We start from the raw sequence: 17,932 nt of genomic DNA, 5'->3' as shown, positions 1-17,932 counted from the left end.
TCAACTTCACATGCAAAGAACATAAGAAAATAAAGCTGACAAATGAGACAACATAAAAAATCTGGCAAATAAGAGGAGACCATTCAGTCAATTGTCTAGTTAATAATTAAACTGTCCTCTATTTTACCCAGATACTTCTTAAAGGTAGTCAACTACATGCCTTGGTAGTTTGTACCAGAATCTCACAACTCTTTGAATAAAGAAGTGCTTTCTGACTTTAGTCCTAAAGTTAAGTTGAAAAAATTCTGCTGGATGTACTTTATCAATGCCTCTGAGAATTTCGAAAACCTGGATTAGGGCCCCAACGCAGTCTCCTCTGCTCAAGGCTTATTATTACAGGTTTATTTCTCTGAGCCTGCCAGTGTAGGACATGTCCTTAAGTCCTGACATGCTCCTGGTTGCTCTCCTCTGCACAGCTTCAAGTACTTCTGTGTTTTTCTTGTACTGTGATGACCAAACCGCACACAATACTCCAGATGCAGTCTCACTAGTGCATTATATAGTCTGAACATAACTTCTCTTGATTTATATTCTACAGTTTATTGGAGTTTTTAATAGCTTCTGCACATTGCTTAGGCAATTAAACTGTTGTTTCAACATAATCCTCTAAATCCTTTTCAGAGGTTGCTTCCTGTAGGATATTCCACAGTGTCTCTTTTTTTCCATCACAAACTCATCTGTAAGATTAAGGAAGCAGCAGGGAAATCAGGATGATAACTAGCTTTTAATGTTTTCCAAAACACAAAACTGAAGAGAGTAGTTTTGAACATAGCTTGTAGTAATTTATTTAACTTTATATTAAAATGTAAGCATTTCTATCATAAATAAACAAATACTTGCATGGATAAAGCATGAACATTAGCTTACTAAGAAAGGCTTTTACACCTTCCATAAATTACTGTAAATGCTGCATAGGTTACAGATGACTGAATGTATTTTCATGCACTGGAGCAGAAGAGAATAGCATCTCTACCTTAAACTGTGATGCACAACCCGACTGCTAGTGAAGTGATGGTAGTTATTGACAACTGGACCACAAAACAAGTAATTTGGGAAGGAATTTGAGCAAGATTACCTTTGCATGGCTGACCAAGAAGGTGCAGTTTCATTACGTACTGATCTCTTTGGTCTCAAAATACAAATATTTTCAACCCAGTAGTAAACATAAAGGTTTAGGTAATGTCATGAAACTCTCTGCTTCAGATCTTTGCAATATTTCCTTTTAAATAATGGTCTTTTCATATTTCACATCAACAAAATGATAATTAAATCAAGCTTTTTGAAGTAGGACTTAATAGTATATATATGAAGATGCACTTAAAAACAAGTCAGAGATTTGGAAGGATATATCATAAGAGTAATTCTTACAGCTGAAGAGAGTTGAACAGATGGCCACTTATCAATATCTTCTGCTGTGCTTTCTATCTTTTTGCAAATTTTAAATGTATATAAATATTTGAATTTCTTTGTGACAATAACTCCTAGATGTTTGAACTATTGTGAAACAATTAGAAGAAAAATTTCTAATGTAATATATATAGAGAAAAGCTAACACGGTACAACACCCTAGTACTAATGTAATATATGTAATGCTAATAATAAACATAAAATACAATAGAAATACTAATAATAATAGCAAAACCAAAATGCTAAATGGAATAAAATATTTAGAAACTACATATGTAAACAGATATATGACTAAAAACTAAAATACCCAACTCACTACTGTACTTACATATGGGGAATAATTGTTGGACAGTGACTTTCAAATGACTGAACTCTGAGAAAGGCCTGTACCAGAAGTCACAGATTGCTGCTCCTGCAATTGAAGTTCTCCACAGCCCTATTCCAGAGAATCTCACTAATGGACATGGTTTCTATTCAGTTCTAATGCCTGTATCCAGACATCCCTACCCAGGACCTGCCTGGTGTTTACCGGGATCTCCAGTTTAACACAACATGACTACAATGTACACTATGTGTATCTTTTTATATATATTATATTTTAAGTTATATTGTTTTCTTTCGTGCCTCTCTGCTTTCCTGACTCTAGTCCTTGCTGTTCCAACTTTCCAACAGAAGACTTCCTCCAGCAGAGATCTGCCTCCCATTTATCAGCTCATTAATGCTGTGAGCAATGTTGTAGCATGATAAACATCTCACAGTTTCCAAGCACATACTGCCGGGCACCACCTGAGTAATGAAATATATGCCTTAATCAGACCCGTACAATTCTCAAACAACTTTTGTTGTCCTTTTCCTTGGTATAGACTGTAATTCCTCTCTGTCAGCCATATATTCATTTAATCAAGTGCCTTTTAATGAGGCAAAACACTTTTAAATAAACTGTTAAAAGTAAACAGATGGTAACTGTGTTGCCCTCTTCATTTTATTTGTACATGAAGGCAGACTAAACATAAATGTTCTAAGACTGAATTAAACTGATTTTTGCAAGGCGGAGTGGTGGCTCTGAGGCTAGGGTTCAGCACTGGCAATCAGAAGGTTGCTGGTTTGAATCCCGTAAATGCCAAAAGGGACTCTGCTCTGTTGGGCCCTTGAGCAAAGCCCTTAACCTGCAATTGCTAAGCGCTTTGAGTAGTGAGAAAAGCGCTATATAAATGCAAAGAATTATTATTATTATTTCTTTTTTTCACCCTGCTGTCTAATATAGGCTACCAAAGAAGCACAGTGTCAGAAACACCTTCAGAAATACTTTTTAAACTATGCCTTTTCATTATCTCAACCAAAACATATATATATATATATATATATATATATATATATATATATATATATATATATATATATATATACAGTAATCCCTCGCTATATCATGCTTCGACTTTCGCGGCTTCACTCTATCGCGGATTTTATATGTAAGCATATTTAAATATATATCGTGGATTTTTTGCTGGTTCGCGGATTTCTGCGGACAATGGGTCTTTTCATTTCTGGTACATGCTTCCTCAGTTGGTTTGCCCAGTTGATTTCATACAAGGGACGCTATTGGCAGATGGCTGAGAAGCTACCCTACCAGAGCGCGTATTACATATTAAATAAAACTCCTCAGATATATTGTGAGCACGGGTGCTGTTCGCACTCCTAGAGGATACGGCCGCTCCTCAAAAAACACTGAAAGATTACCTTCACATTGTTCTCTTCCTTGCTGGGCTTACATATGGCTGCTTTGTCAAGCGATATGCTTCCCGCACTGTGCTTCGCATATTTAAAAGATCAAACAGCACGTACAGTAATCCCTTACTTATTGCGGGAGATAGGTTCCAAGGCCGACCGCGATAACTGAATTTCCACGAAGTAGGGACACTATATTTATTTAATTATTTAACGTGTATTTGGACATTTGTAAACCCTCCCTGTGTTGTTTACAACCCACCATTTACTCTATTAAAAACAGGGACAACTGCTAAGCAAAATGAAATCGGTAGATAAGTTTACACTTACTGTATAGCGAAGTACACGTAGCAGCTTGTAGGCGGTCATGACATCGTCGACCTTGTTGCAAAGATTCCTAAAGCAGATTCCATCCAGACTACTGCCTTATCACGTCCACTTGCAACTCGTTTTGCACCCTGGTTAAAGGACACTGCGGCCGTAGATCTTATATGCTTTTCCTCCTTTTTAAATAAAAAGAATCGATGTCCTGCAGCGGTGTAGCTGTTCCCTTCCTTCAGCATATCCAAAACTTTTACCTTTTCTGCAATCATTTGCATTTTCTGTTGGTGCTTGAACACGGCCCCTGAAGCATTAGCACGTTAATGATGAATGAGTGAGATGAGACTTCCTGGTTAATGCAACACTCCGTCGCTGAGCCAATCAGCAGCACACAGGAACTTAACTGCGTGCTCTGATTGGGTAGCTTCTCAGCCATCCGCCAATAGCATCTCTTGTATGAAATCAACTGGGCAAACCAACTGAGGAAGCAAGTAAAAAGACCCATTGTCAGCAGAAACCCGCGAAGCAGCGAAAAATCCGCGTTATGTATTTAGATATGCTTACATATAAAATCCGCAAAGTCGTGAATCCGCGAAAAGTGAACTGCGAAGTAGCGAGGGATTACTGTATTGATTTTTGATTGTTTGCTTTTCTCTCTCTCTCTCTCTCTCTTGCTCTGACATTCTCTGCTCCTGACGGAGGGGGTATGAGCAGGGGGGCTGTTCACACCCCTAGACAATACGGATGCTCCTCTAAAAAATGCTGAAAGACTACCTTTACATTGTACATCCTTGCAGCTGCTTTGTCCGCTGGTGCTTCGCATACTTAAAAGCCAAACAGCTATTGATTTTTGTTTACTTTTTTCTCTCTCTCTCTCTGACATTCTCTGCTCCTGACGCGCACTCCTTTGAAGAGGAAGATATGTTTGCATTCTTTTAATTGTGAGACGGAACTGTCATCTCTGTCTTATCATGGAGCACAGTTTAAACTTTTGAAAAAGAGACAAATGTTTGTTTGCAGTGTTTGAATAAAGTTCCTGTCTCTCTACAACCTCCTGTGTTTCTGTGCAAATCTGTGACACAAGCATGACAATATAAAAATAACCATATAAACATATGGTTTCTACTTCGTGGATTTTCACCTTTTGCGGGGGGTTCTGGAACGCAACCCCCACGATCGAGGAGGGATTACTGTAAACAAATGGTTTCTACTTCGCGGATTTTCACCTTTGTGCGATCGAGGAGGGATTACTGTATATATATATTGCTTATCACCTGCTGTTTTTTTCTAAATTGTTTTGCACATTTTTCACTTCATATGTTAAGAGCTTTATATACTAGACTATGAGCAGTTAGTAGGTAAACAAAATTTCTTTCAACACTCTTCATTTAATTCATCCGGATCTTTACACTGGTACAAGCTTGTTTAACTGGAGTACCCTGGCATGGATTGGCAACCAGATTTTAGTAACACCTCTTTATCTCCTTGGGAGTGTTTGCTCAGGAAATTTAGATTTGTGACAATGAAGTGTAGCATCTGATTGGAGTCATTGCATACTTATTTAACATTAAAAGAGTAAATTCATCTTCACTTTGTAAGTTTTCATTATGTGTTTTTGTCACAGGTGAGTTCATTTGAGCGGCCTACAGTATGTTCATTTTATGTGTTTTTAAATATGCTTACATTAAAACCACTATAATTCACAACAGCTGGAATTATTTGGACTACTTGTAAGGATGTTACTTATTTTTAAACAGAGACCATCAAAGCATTTATTTAACTGTATTAAATAATGATTCTTTACATTTATATAGCTCAAAGCGCTCTCCACACAGAGAAGACCCAGGAAGCAAACCCATAACCCCCTTACTGCAAAGCAGCAGCGCAACCACTGCACCATCTTTTAGTTATGTTTAAACTCCCCATTCTAATAAGATATAGTTGAGAAATCCCATCCCCTCAGAGGGACTCTGTCACAGTTGAAGCCATGACAGGCATTTTGTATTTACACTATAGACATGCATGCTCTTTGTTTGTAAAGATAGGGTTCCTCTTGTTGTTCAATGTAATGCTTTTGAAAAGCTTTTTTCAATACAATTGAAATTGCAGATCTGTGTGTGTGCACTGAGAAACTGCTGCTCTAGAATCCACCATAGTTCTCCTAATACCCAGTGGTTTAACAAGTACTAAAATGGACAGAAGGATGGAAATGTGATTTGCAGAGATATACTTTTTTATATAAAATTATTCAAACCTTTTATCAATAGCTTTTGAATACCTTATACAAGCAAGGGAATGCATTGTATTAAAATTAGAATATTACATTATTATTGTAGGCTATTGACTATGAAGGCTTTACACTCTTCATGAAGACTTTTTTAGAAACGGAGCTGCCTGACGATTTCTGTCAACATCTCTTTATGTCATTCAGCAACAAATTTTCTCATAGAAGTCCCACAACAACAGAAAAGACTCTGCGTGCTGGAGGTAAGATAAGAAGCTATTCTTTCATGCGTGTTGAAAATGCATGTCACATTTATATTAGTTAATTTTTAACTACTAACGTATTACATATTCTAAACTGTTCAATGAGATAAAAGTACTACTTTCATGATATATTGATTTTATTTATCTTTTCTTTCAGGAGATTAAACATTTTTAGTAATTGCATATTAAAAAGATAACCATAATTGTTTTCAAATAAAATACAAATATTTCTCATATAATTTTATCTTTGTAGCCATTCACCATTGATGTCTCAACTTTGAGGAATGCAAACCTGTGAAATTGTTTATGTATTATATTTACAATGGTAAAATATTGAATATTTAATTAGTATATATCTTTATACATAAAAAATCATGAAGAATATACTGTAGTAATTTATAAAATGGTATATTTTATTTTACATTAGTACTAAGATTTGTTATAGTAAAATTCTGTTACATATGTTGTCCTTGAATGGGTTTATAAGCAATAAAAATGTACACTCAAGGGTGAAATTTTCAGTTAGTCAAATAGCGATCAGTTAAATATGTAAGTATTTGGCTTTCACATACATGCATCTTATTTTATCAACTCATACTTCTAAAATACATTTCCCTTATTTGAAAAGCAAATCATTAATCTTATTGCATATGAATGTTGGTGAGGTCTCTGAAGACCTGTTAAAGACAGGAGTATAGAACACCACTCATTAAAAACACTTCACATTTAAGCTTTTTATTGAACAGTCTAACATCCTTTATTGATTAAGAATAATTAGGAAAAATTGATTATTGTAAGGTTAGGCTATATAAATTGTATCTAAATGATGAAATACTTGCTGTATCAGGGTTTTCATCATATTGTTTTAGGTCAGTTGATATTTTTTCCATAATGTACTTTGGCAAATTACCTGAAAATGTAAAAGTACAAAACAAATAACCTAAAAACATTAACATGAGGCTAAATTGTGTCTTTTTCTCTTTGTATTCTTCCAAAATTTCAAAGTTCAGAAATTTAATGATAATTAATACATCATCCTATTATATAATATACTAGCCATCCCACGTGGCTCCGCCTGCATAGTAGTGAAACAAAACGGTGAGGAGGGCCCTGTCCGTCTCTGCACTGCTGAATATATTGCTCCTGCAAGCAAACTATGATTCTTAGCATGATGAGAGAAGTCGCAAAAACAACCGGAATTTTCAAGCAAATTATAGAAACAAAAACACTTTCTAAATCCGTTAAGTAGTAATCTTGTTCGCGAGGTAAGCAGAGGTAAGGAACTGCTTAGTTCCTTGACCCCGAGGCTGTCATGTGAGTGAGGTGGGCCCCGCCCCTCCCTCCCCTCAGCCTGCTGCATGTCTCTCAGATTAACACAAATAAATTGGTACCACAAGCAAACTACATAGTGCAATGAGAGAAGTCACAAAATCATTGTTCAATTGTAGAAAAAAACCTGATCTAAATCCATTAAGTAGTTCTCTCTTGAAAAGCAGACAGACAGACAGACAGATGTTGGATTTTATATACAGTATACAGTATAGAGATGATGCTGTTTTCTTAGAATTGTAAATAAGTATAAAATTAAAATGCTTTTTACAAGTTGATATCAAGTTGTTTGCTAGTCCACATTTGTCATTTTAAGGAACCAATGAGTGGTCTCTGGACACTTTTTGTGTGTTTTGTTCCAACTGCACCACTGGAACTGGAACCTTTATGCAAACTGTGTGACGTGCAAAGAAGAGTGATGCAGTGTGACGTTAGGCACATTCGGAACTTCACAGGGGACCCCTGCACATCACAGGGGAGACAATTAATTTGATACGTTGCATGGAGTGGTGTACTAGGGTGACAGCTATAAAGAAGGATGCAGTGAGAAGTGGGGTGCAATTAGGAGTTCATGGGTGACCTCCCACCTTATTTCTTCCAAGTGATTGTGTCATCACAGGGGAGATTACTGCTTTGATGCAGTGTGTGGTGTGGCGCACCAGGGAGGCAGCTATGAAAAGTGATGTGGGGCAAAGGGTGTGCTCCATCTTCACTGATAATTGTCCAAAGGCCAAACTACTAACAGATTTGTAAGATGGCGCCAGTGCTTGTGGTCAACCAATCACCACAATTTATCGCTCAAGCCCCATCCACTATAGTTCTTAGTTGAACGAAAAGTACATACCCTGGGGTAGGAGCTAGAAAAGTACCAGGAACTACAAATGGCCCAAGTTCCTGAGATGGGAATGCTACAAAAGTTCCTGAGTTTCTAAAAAGTCCCTGGTTCCTGAAAAAAAGTTAATTCAGTGGGAAAGCACCAATAAGTACTGTACTCTATTATCAAAAAAATGTAACCAGCTAGTTATTTCAGTTTTTATTAATGGTGTTATTATTTATATTTTAGAAAAAGCATTATTCCCAGCAGTGATCCCTGAGTGACAACCCTTTTGACCATACTAAATTCTGAAAAAGTTCCTCTTACCATAACCCTTTGTTTTCGGTGTTTAGACCAAGTTGTTCACCGATCTATACACTGTGTCTTGCACTTCTGCATTGTGTATGAGTGGGATTTCTCTCGTCGCAATCTCCTTTTTCTACCACATCATAAAGACATACATATTGAGTTGTTAATTGGTCCCATAGAAGAAAGTATGACTTTATGAATGAATATGCCCTGTGATCAACTGCAATGCCTAATTGGTTCCTGACTTTTGACTAATGCTACCCACTCCTTTATTGGAAAAAGTTAGAACATGCATTCATAGCATAACATCCAGATGTGCTTAGGGACTTAGTTAACAGTTTTGAAAGTGGGAGAATTATTTATTTCTGTTCAAACAGATATCAGTTTTGCTTACAAATTTTTTAATGTGTTTAGTTTTTTAAAAAAGATTGATATACAAAAATAACACTAATAACAGATTTAATTACATGTGTTAGCAGAGTACATACATTGCAAAGAAAAACAAGTTTGTGGTGACTGAAACAGCTTGGTAAACATCATTTTTTATACTGTGATAGTTGTTGGGTGGGAAAGGCCAATGGTTAGTTATAGTTCATATTCCTTAATCATAACATTTTTGAAAGATATAAACAATGGAGACTTAAAATGTATGTTCAGGTCTCAAGCTAAAAGTATTGGCTCCAATGGACCAAGATGGATAGTGTCAAAGAAATACTGAATTGTTATGATCTGCTGACAATTCATTAGTGAAGCTCTGTTAACTTCCCTGGTATGACTGCATTTATCAGGAGAAGCAAGCTGGTGGGGCAGATTTTCGTCCAAGCATCTAATACTGTAATTTCAGCCCTACAATGTATGCAACTCTGCTGGTGTTTCAAAACCTACTATTGGGGATCTGTTTTACCACTGGACATGGAAAAGAAGAAAAAGTGCAAAATTCTCTAGTTAAAATTACCTCTTTAAAGGTAAATTTGAAAGTGTAATCTGTAATTGAAGTCGCACAGAATGTTTCTCTATCTTAGATAAGCTAAACAATAGCAAACAGTTTTGAATGTGTGCTGCGTTACAGATATCTCAACAAAAATGGAACTTTCCCAGCTCATTTCATTGAGGAATAAGCATACTAAATATCAACAAGACTTGTGGACTAGGGAGCTGAGTTGTTTCCTGTAGACAGAAAAACAGACATTTTATGCAAACAGTTCTAGTAAGAATGTTTAAGAGTGACTTTGCCATGATTATATTTGAAAACCTATAGAATCATTCTGGTCTATTATTTCTTTACTAGCAAAAATTTTGTTTTTGTTATTAATTTTTGTTCTTATTGTTCAGATATCATCTTAGCGCCATTATATCATTGTGCTTTTTTTTTTGGACACTGCTATTTTGGTTTGAATTTTTCACGATCACAGCCATGTTGTTTATAGTGGCAATATCTTTTTCCAGAGTCACTATGTGTGATATCATAATGTAAACAACTATTTAAGATGTCGGTGCGTTAAAAACTTGAACTTTTTCTGTTTAAAGAAACTATATTTTTTGTTAATAAGACTTGGTTATGTATTTTGGACTTGTTTTAAATTTTGTTGATCCATTTGTTCAATTTCAGTGTTGACTTCTGAATTAGCATGTTATGGATCAGCCAGAATTATTGCCCCGGATTACGTTTATTTTTTATATATTTAATGCTTTCTTATTGTTTAATTTTTCATTATTTGAATTTTTTGTTTTCTTTTAAGCAAAATGTTTTTCTCTTCATTTAATTATTTAATACATAGCCATAAGTGTGAGTGTAAATTTACGTCTTTAAATGTCCCTTGTGCTTTGTGAGTGATACCTCAACATTAAGGATCACCCTGATGTCACCACTTGGAGCCTTCTCACTGGTTAATTAGGTCAGTGTGGCAGAAGCTTCAGTCAGTGACACATTGCAGTTGTAAAGGAGTTCTGTGAGTATTGTTTTCTGTATGGAGTGTTTTTTCAATTGTTCTTGTTGTGTGTAGTAGATTATTCTTTCAAACTGTGTCTTATTTACTGTGGATTGCCTGTTTAGGTAACTCCTTGTTCCTCCTTATTTGCTCTTGGAGCATTTTGTTACATTATTTGTTTTATGAATAAACATTTTTATTTTCAAAGACTAATGGGTGAATTGGTCTCTGCATGCAAAAGGCTTTTACAGTTTCCTTTTCTTTGCAAGACACCTTCAATTTTTCAGAGACATTTCTAATATATTTCTAAGAAGTTACCTCCCCTGCAGTTTTGCAGGCCGAAACAGACCATTATATTTGAAGTTTGAGGTCTACTCTAGGCGGGCAAAGGAGATCTGGCCTGACTTGTGGAGCCTTTAGAAAGCCTTACTCTCTTTCTCGTTATGGCCCTGACTCCAAATCGTGACATGCCCTGCCTTTAGACCACTTTTTTTTAGCTTGTCCATTAAACAATCTCTAAAACATCTCCTGGTGAAATTAATTTTTTTCCTTCTGAATAAATAAATTCACACTAGTGATATCAGGTTCAATGCATTTATTAAAGGTTAAAATTAGAGTGAAAAGTATGATACTTTAATGTGTTACATAAAGAATAGTACTGTAATTACAATAATGACTTAACAGATACTTTTATGATGATAGTCTTCTTCTTTCAGCTGCTCCCGTTAGGGGTCATCACAGCAGATCATCTTCTTCCATATCTTTCTGTCTTCTGCATCTTGCTCTGTTGCACCATCACCTGCATGTTCTCTCTCACCACATCCATAAACCTCCTCTTAGGCCTTCCTCTTGATAGTAAAATCAAGAAAAACATGAGCAGCTTAAGTGTAGATGTTAAATTTTAATTGGTATTACAATAATAGATTAAATAAATACAGTCTCAGTTGATGTTTTTACCTCTGAATATTGTTTATGTATATGTTATAATCAAAAAGAGTTATTTAGATAGATAGATAGATAGATAGATAGATAGATAGATAGATAGATAGATAGATAGATAGATAGATAGATACTTTATTAATCCCAATGGGAAATTCACAATATTTATGTTTGTTTCATTATTCTGAATCTATGAAGGAAAGTATAGTGTGACAACATCGCAAAACTCATGTGTAATTATCTTTTATAAGATTATAAACATTTCCATGTACATCAGTAACAAAAGGACAATTTGTGCAATTTCCTTTATAAATATAAAGATGAACACATTTTTAAGGATTGGTGACAAGGATATACGATTTACAATATTCTATACTCTCTGGAAAGCCTGGTCATCATAGTTGTATTGACTAATGGGCAAAAGATAAATGGCTTTTTTAATATTGCCTTTTGTGACAAATTACTTTTGACACCACCTAGCCAGCTACTCCAGGGGATACTGTATACCTGGTATGACCTCTAGGGAGAAGACTAAGGCAGATTCAGGACACACTGAAAAGATTATATGTTTGACTGTTCTGAGTACACCCAGCAATTCCCCAGGAACATGTGGAGAAGGTTAGAATGAGCAGTAAGGTTTAGTCGGTCAGTGCTACAATAGCATCACTACCTGTGACAAATTATCTTAACATGCTGATGACATTCACAATACATAATAGTACATTCATTATACTTATTTCCCTTTGTTCATATTAAGTCATTTACCTTTCACCACTAAATAAAATATGAGGAAATAAAGAGCAGATGTTAAATCCCTTGAAGCTCTGATCAACATGGAATACAAAGCCACTTTCTGGTGCCATAATATACAAGTATGTATTAAAATACAAAACTCCATTTTGTTCAATTGCAACCCTACATTACCTTACCTGATGTACTCCTTACTTCAAATTCTGCTACTCATATTACCCAAAACGCTATGGTAGGGCATACTTCTGACATAGTGTCTATGGTAGGGTGACCAGATTTTCAAAGTTCCAAACCAAGACACTTGTAAACAGACTGACCAGATTGTTATGATTTCAACGTGAGACACAACTCAATAATCCAGTAAGTGTGTTAGATGCAAATTGAATATCAGAAAATCTTTATTGTCATTGTAACAAATACAACGAAATTAGGTGCAGTCCTTGTGGTGTCTAAATATAAATAAAATATAATTAAAAAAAGGAAAAGAAGAAATAAGGTAGAACACAAACATTCAACATAAGACCTTAAGTGCACATGAACACTATTGCACAAGATGTCATCTATTGCACTGCTGCATTGGAGGTGATTAGGTGGCATTCAGTGCCCTAATAGCAACAGAGTAGAAACTGTTATTCAGTCTATTAGTCTTGTTTTGATGCTCCTATATCTTTGCCTAATGGCAACAGTTGGAACATGTCATGAGCGGGATGTGAGGAGGCTTTTAAGATATTTTCTGCTTTCCTTATGCAGCTTGAGCTGTGCAGTTCATCCAAAGAGGGTAAAGAACAGCTGATGATCTGCTGGGCAGTCTTTACGATCCGCTGAAGTGTTTTCCTCTGCGCTGTTGTGCAGCTGGAAAACCACACACACAGGCAGTAGCACAGGATACTCTCAATAGAGCAGCGATAGAAGGACACCAGCAGTTTTTGGGGGATGTTATTTTTCCTGAGGACTCTCAGGAAATAAAGTCTCTCCTGAGCCTTCTTCGCCAGCTCAGCTGTGTTCACACCCCAGGACAGGTCTTCCATGATGTGGACTACCAGGAAGTTGAAGTCTGACACCCTCTCCACACAGTCCCCTCCGATGTAGAGTGGTTTGATGTCCGTCTCCTTTTTCCTGAAGTCCACAATGAGCTCCTTGGTGTTACTTGTGTTCAGGAGCAGGTTCTTGTCAGTGCACCATGCTGTCAGCCACTCTACTTCATCCCTGTAGGTGGACTCATCCTCCCCAGAGATGAACCCCACCACAGTGGTGTCGTCCGCAAATTTGATGATGGTGTTGCTGTGGTGGGTGGGGGCGCAATCATGTGTGTACAGCGTGAAGAGCAGGGGGCTCAGCACACACCCCTGAGGAGATCCAGTGCTGATGCTGATGGCCGAGGAGATGTGAGGGCCCACCCTAACCCTTTGTGTGCGGTCTGTCAGGAAGTCTTTAATCCATATACAGGTGGAATACAGGAGTCCCAGGGCTAGCAGCTTGCACACTAATCTGTGAGGGAGGATGGTGTTAAAAGCAGAGCTAAAATCAATAAAAAGGAGGTGTGCGAAGCTCCCCTGGTGCTCCAGATGGGACAGGGTAGCATGGAGAGCAGCAGCAACAGCATCCTCAGTAGACCTGTTAGCCCTGTAAGCAAATTGGTGTGCATCAAAGGTGGGAGGGATGAAGGACATGATATGACTCCAGACCAGTCTCTCAAAACACTTCATCAACAAGGGGGTGAGTGCTACTGGCCGATAGTCATTCAGGCAGGTTATGGGTGATTTTTTTGGTAAAGGGAGTAAGAGGTACTGAGGCCTGGGACAGTGACAGGTTAAAGATTTTTGTAAAGACTCCTGCCAGCTGCACTGCACAGCTCCTCAACACATGTCCAGGGACACTGTTAGGAAGACCTAATTTCATCATGGAGTATCATGCACATTGTAAAAATGTACATGAAATCAAAGTCCAGTCCTTCATGGAGTATCATGCTCCTTGGGAAAAATGCATGTGAAATCGAAATTAGGTTAGAGGGGGTCCCCTTGGTGTTTTGACTGCCTAAAAATGCACAAAACAGGACAAATGGGACATTTTGTTCAATTCCGGGATGTGATGCATAAAAACTGTCCTGAAAATACAGGATATCTGGCAAGCCAAACCAGGATGCATAGCCTGAAATCAACGTCTATTCGCCCTAGGTTAAGGAACCTGAAAATATAGTAAAATGTCCAGTAGAGTCTTAAGAGAAGGGGTTTCTATCTGGGAATGTTTACACAGTGTAGATTTTATAGTACTAACAATTTCATACAAAGATAATGGTGGATCTGGAAAAGCACATTAAAGATCTATGAAAACCAAAAATGCAATTACAAAAATGAATACAGCAAACAAACCAAAAACTGCTAAACAAAACTGATAATTATTATTAAACATTATGATTACTTTCCTTTAAAAATCTTTGATATTTTCCTTAACAGAAACGAAATTTGAAGACCAAATAAATATTTTGGGGCTATGATATTAATTTTTATTTTGGAGTTACCAAGTTGCTAGTGACCTTTCCATTAATTTGGGTTCCTCGCATCTAGTTTGGTAGGCCATGGAGTGGCTACTTTACTTCATTCTCTACAGTTTTAAAATGTTTGATGCTTTAAGCAATGTGGTCACACTCCTCTTTCATTACAATGATTTCAGTGTCATTCCCATGCATTCTGAAAGTATACTGTTCCATATATATTGTTGAGTGTGAGTGCTTGGGGATACCATTTTCTTTCCTGGTTAATTCAGCTTTCATGAATTTGTCTTTTTTTTCTCATTGGAGTTAATTAATGCTTCATCAGTTTCCATCCATCCATCCATTTTCCAACCCGCTGAATCCGAACACAGGGTCACGGGGGTCTGCTGGAGCCAATCCCAGCCAACACAGGGCACAAGGCAGGAACCAATCCAGGGCAGGGTGTCAACCCACCACAGGACACACACAAACACACCCACACACCAAGCACACACTAGGGCCAATTTAGAATCACCAATCCACCTAACCTGCATGTCTGTGGACTGTGGGAGGAAACCGGAGCGCCCGGAGGAAACCCACGCAGACACGGGGAGAACATGCAAACTCCACACAGGGAGGACCCGGGAAGCGAACCCGGGTCCCCAGGTCTCCCAACTGCGAGGCAGCAGCGCTACCCACTGCGCCACCGTGCCGCCCTTCATCAGTTTCTTCTTCATTAATTATTCACATGCATACTATGTTTTCTTCTGTCTATCATTGTTTGTTTGCAGTGCTTCCTTACTTTAGTGATGTTTGCATTGATTTATAGATTCCCACATAGTGTAATGTATTGAGTTTCCTTGTGGCCAATGCAAATCAGGGAAAGTTTTGTGAAATGAGTATGCCGAGTTCTTTTAAAATAAACACTAGATTTCTGTTAAACTTTGCCTGTCAACACAGTGCTATAAAGAGATTTTATTTCACTTAGTAAGATTTTATCTGTGTTTATTCTGCACAGGAGCAAGACTCAAGCGTAAATACATTTGTATAGGAATTTGGATAAACAGTTCACTTAGTGTGCTGTTTCTGAGATCTGCCATCAGTTCGGCTTCTAAATCTGGTTTTATTTATCATATTTCTGTTTCCCAACTCAGACGCTCAAGCTGCTATCATTCATCTTTGTCAGTGTTTGCATTGGCCGTAAAAGATCATCATCTATCTATAGTTGGACTGATCACTGTCTGATTTGACTTTTAAATGTATAACTGTTTAACCAGGAATTTATATCTTTCATGATTAACATTTAACTGTGATTTAAAATTAATCTTTTGGTTAGGAAACCTTTTCTTTGAATATGAGTAAACACCAACCATATTGTAGTTCCTGTGGTTTTCTTAACCTGTAGCTAATTAACAATTGTTAGGAAATCAACCAATTTGTTTTTTCATTTGTTTTACATATTCCTGACATTTCTTGGATTTCAATTCCAACAGATTCAAATGTATTTTTTATTATTGAACTCTCTTCCCTTTCTTTTCCCTCCATTCAAAGACTTAACATTTTTATTATTTCCTACATTCTTTTGTAAATAACTACAAGTCAAAAACAGAACAAGTAAAAATCACCTCTTTCATACTATATTCATCAGTTTGAAAATAATTATTGATCTCAGGTTTTATTATCCCTTTGATGTGAAGCTCTGTTTCTTTCTCTGGTAATTCATATCTTTTTCTAGGTGATGTCAAGTTATAGCCAAACAGTTTCGTCATTTCTCATTAAGCATAGTAAACCTTATGTTTCAAGAAACTTTATCTTCAACTGTTTATGTGTCATTCCTTTCTTAATCTATATGTTAGTCTTGCTTAAGTTTTGTTCATCTCATTATTCTTAAGGTAAAACCCCTAAACAAAACTGAGTCAATAATAACCGATCACCAGTTTATTCATCATTTTCAGTTCATTCACTATAAATATACTTTACCTGCCCATTTTTTTTCAATTCATTTGTTCATCTGGAAAAGGACAACTATAATTAAACAAATGAAAACTGGAAAGAATTAGAAATCCAATTCTTATTAATTATACGTCAATTAGCAATAGCAACATGTTCCTGGAGTATGGAGTGGCCTTTATACTGTATATCGTACTTTTGAGGGATTCAGGGCCACATATTATTGTTATTAAATCACATGCTTAACTTTCCTTTTCCAGAAGAGAATGTTACCACTAATATTGTGTTCAATTTCAAAAGAAATTTGACCTGTTTTTGGCTGAATAATTAATTTAATCATTCTTTTTAAAAAGTTTAAGAGTAGGAAGTTCTACAGTAAGTCGATCTTCCCATGTCTGTGTAATGTGTAAGATTTAAGTTAAGCACATGTTACAAGTATACTGTGATGGGCAAAGTGGCCAAAATATTTCCTTCTTAGCTATCAAATCATTATACTACATAATCATATTTAGATGTGTATACTTTGAAACTCTGAGTGATCCTTTTACGACATTTTATTTTCATCCTGTAGTAACTATTCCACTCTTTTCTGCATACATACATATGTGTGCAATGTTTTAGCCAGTTTCCAAAATGCCTTCAACCTTTCAAGGCACTGCTGAGGCACCATTGTCTGTTTTTGTCTCATTTTAAATCAGCCTTTTCTGTCTGAACCCCCTGAACCCTTGGTTTTATCTTGTACACCCCAATACTAAAGATTTAACTTCAGAATCCTCTTCATTTTGGTTTCAACACAGCATTCGAATGCGTCACCATGATTTTGTAAATTAGCATCCTCTGAATATTGATATTTATTTTACTGACAGTGATGACATTGTTGGCAACATTAACCCTTAAAACACCATCATTCAAAATGTATTGTTACCTTCCTGGCCGCATAAAGTTCTAAGCAAACTCTTTCCTGCCATTTCCTTCTTTCCCCTTTAAAACTCCCCAGCATTCGCATGCTTTCTATAAAACAGGCAAAGTGTCTTATTTTACAGAGAGTGTGTGCTTTTTCTGGAGAGGCCACTTGCTGAGAACAAAATGTGTGCAGAGCATAGCGTGTTACTAACAAAGTATATCAAACTGAAAAATTAGTACTTGGTTACATTATACTTCTGATAAGTTAAAAGTTTTTAGTTATTGCTGAGAGAGTATGCAAGGACTTCTAGACCTTGTATTCCTTGATGGAGGCTTTAGTTATAGTTATATTCAAACGTGGCTCGCCATGAAATGCAGTGATTGCATCAGACTCATTTTTTAGTTTTTTTCTGAGTGGTCCTGGATGTTTGATGAACCCCCCAGATTTCTTTGTAAATCCTGCTTAATAGACAGAAATCTGAAACCTTGGAATTATTCTCTCTGGGGTCAAACAAAAGAAGTTTATGAAACTGAGCCACAAAAATAGGCCTTTTTATTGCTACTGTAATTCCTTAAATAGACATGGAATGTTATCCAAGA

General features: G+C 36.6%; 1 protein-coding gene across 1 annotated transcript in view; it reads left to right on the top strand.

Moving 5' to 3' along the window:
- The window catches only part of dgkb (diacylglycerol kinase, beta), a 696,992-nt gene that overhangs the window by 158,541 nt on the left and 520,519 nt on the right, over window positions 1-17,932 (top strand). The window contains exon 5 of the mRNA XM_028817172.2: window positions 5,790-5,940. Coding sequence (XP_028673005.1) covers window positions 5,790-5,940 — 151 coding nt within the window. The remainder of the gene's footprint in view (window positions 1-5,789; window positions 5,941-17,932) is intronic.

Source organism: Erpetoichthys calabaricus, chromosome 13, assembly GCF_900747795.2.
Source record: "Erpetoichthys calabaricus chromosome 13, fErpCal1.3, whole genome shotgun sequence".
NCBI lineage: Eukaryota > Metazoa > Chordata > Cladistia > Polypteriformes > Polypteridae > Erpetoichthys > Erpetoichthys calabaricus.
Note: the sequence above shows the minus strand (reverse complement) of the source record. Positions and strands in the feature narration are given on the sequence as shown.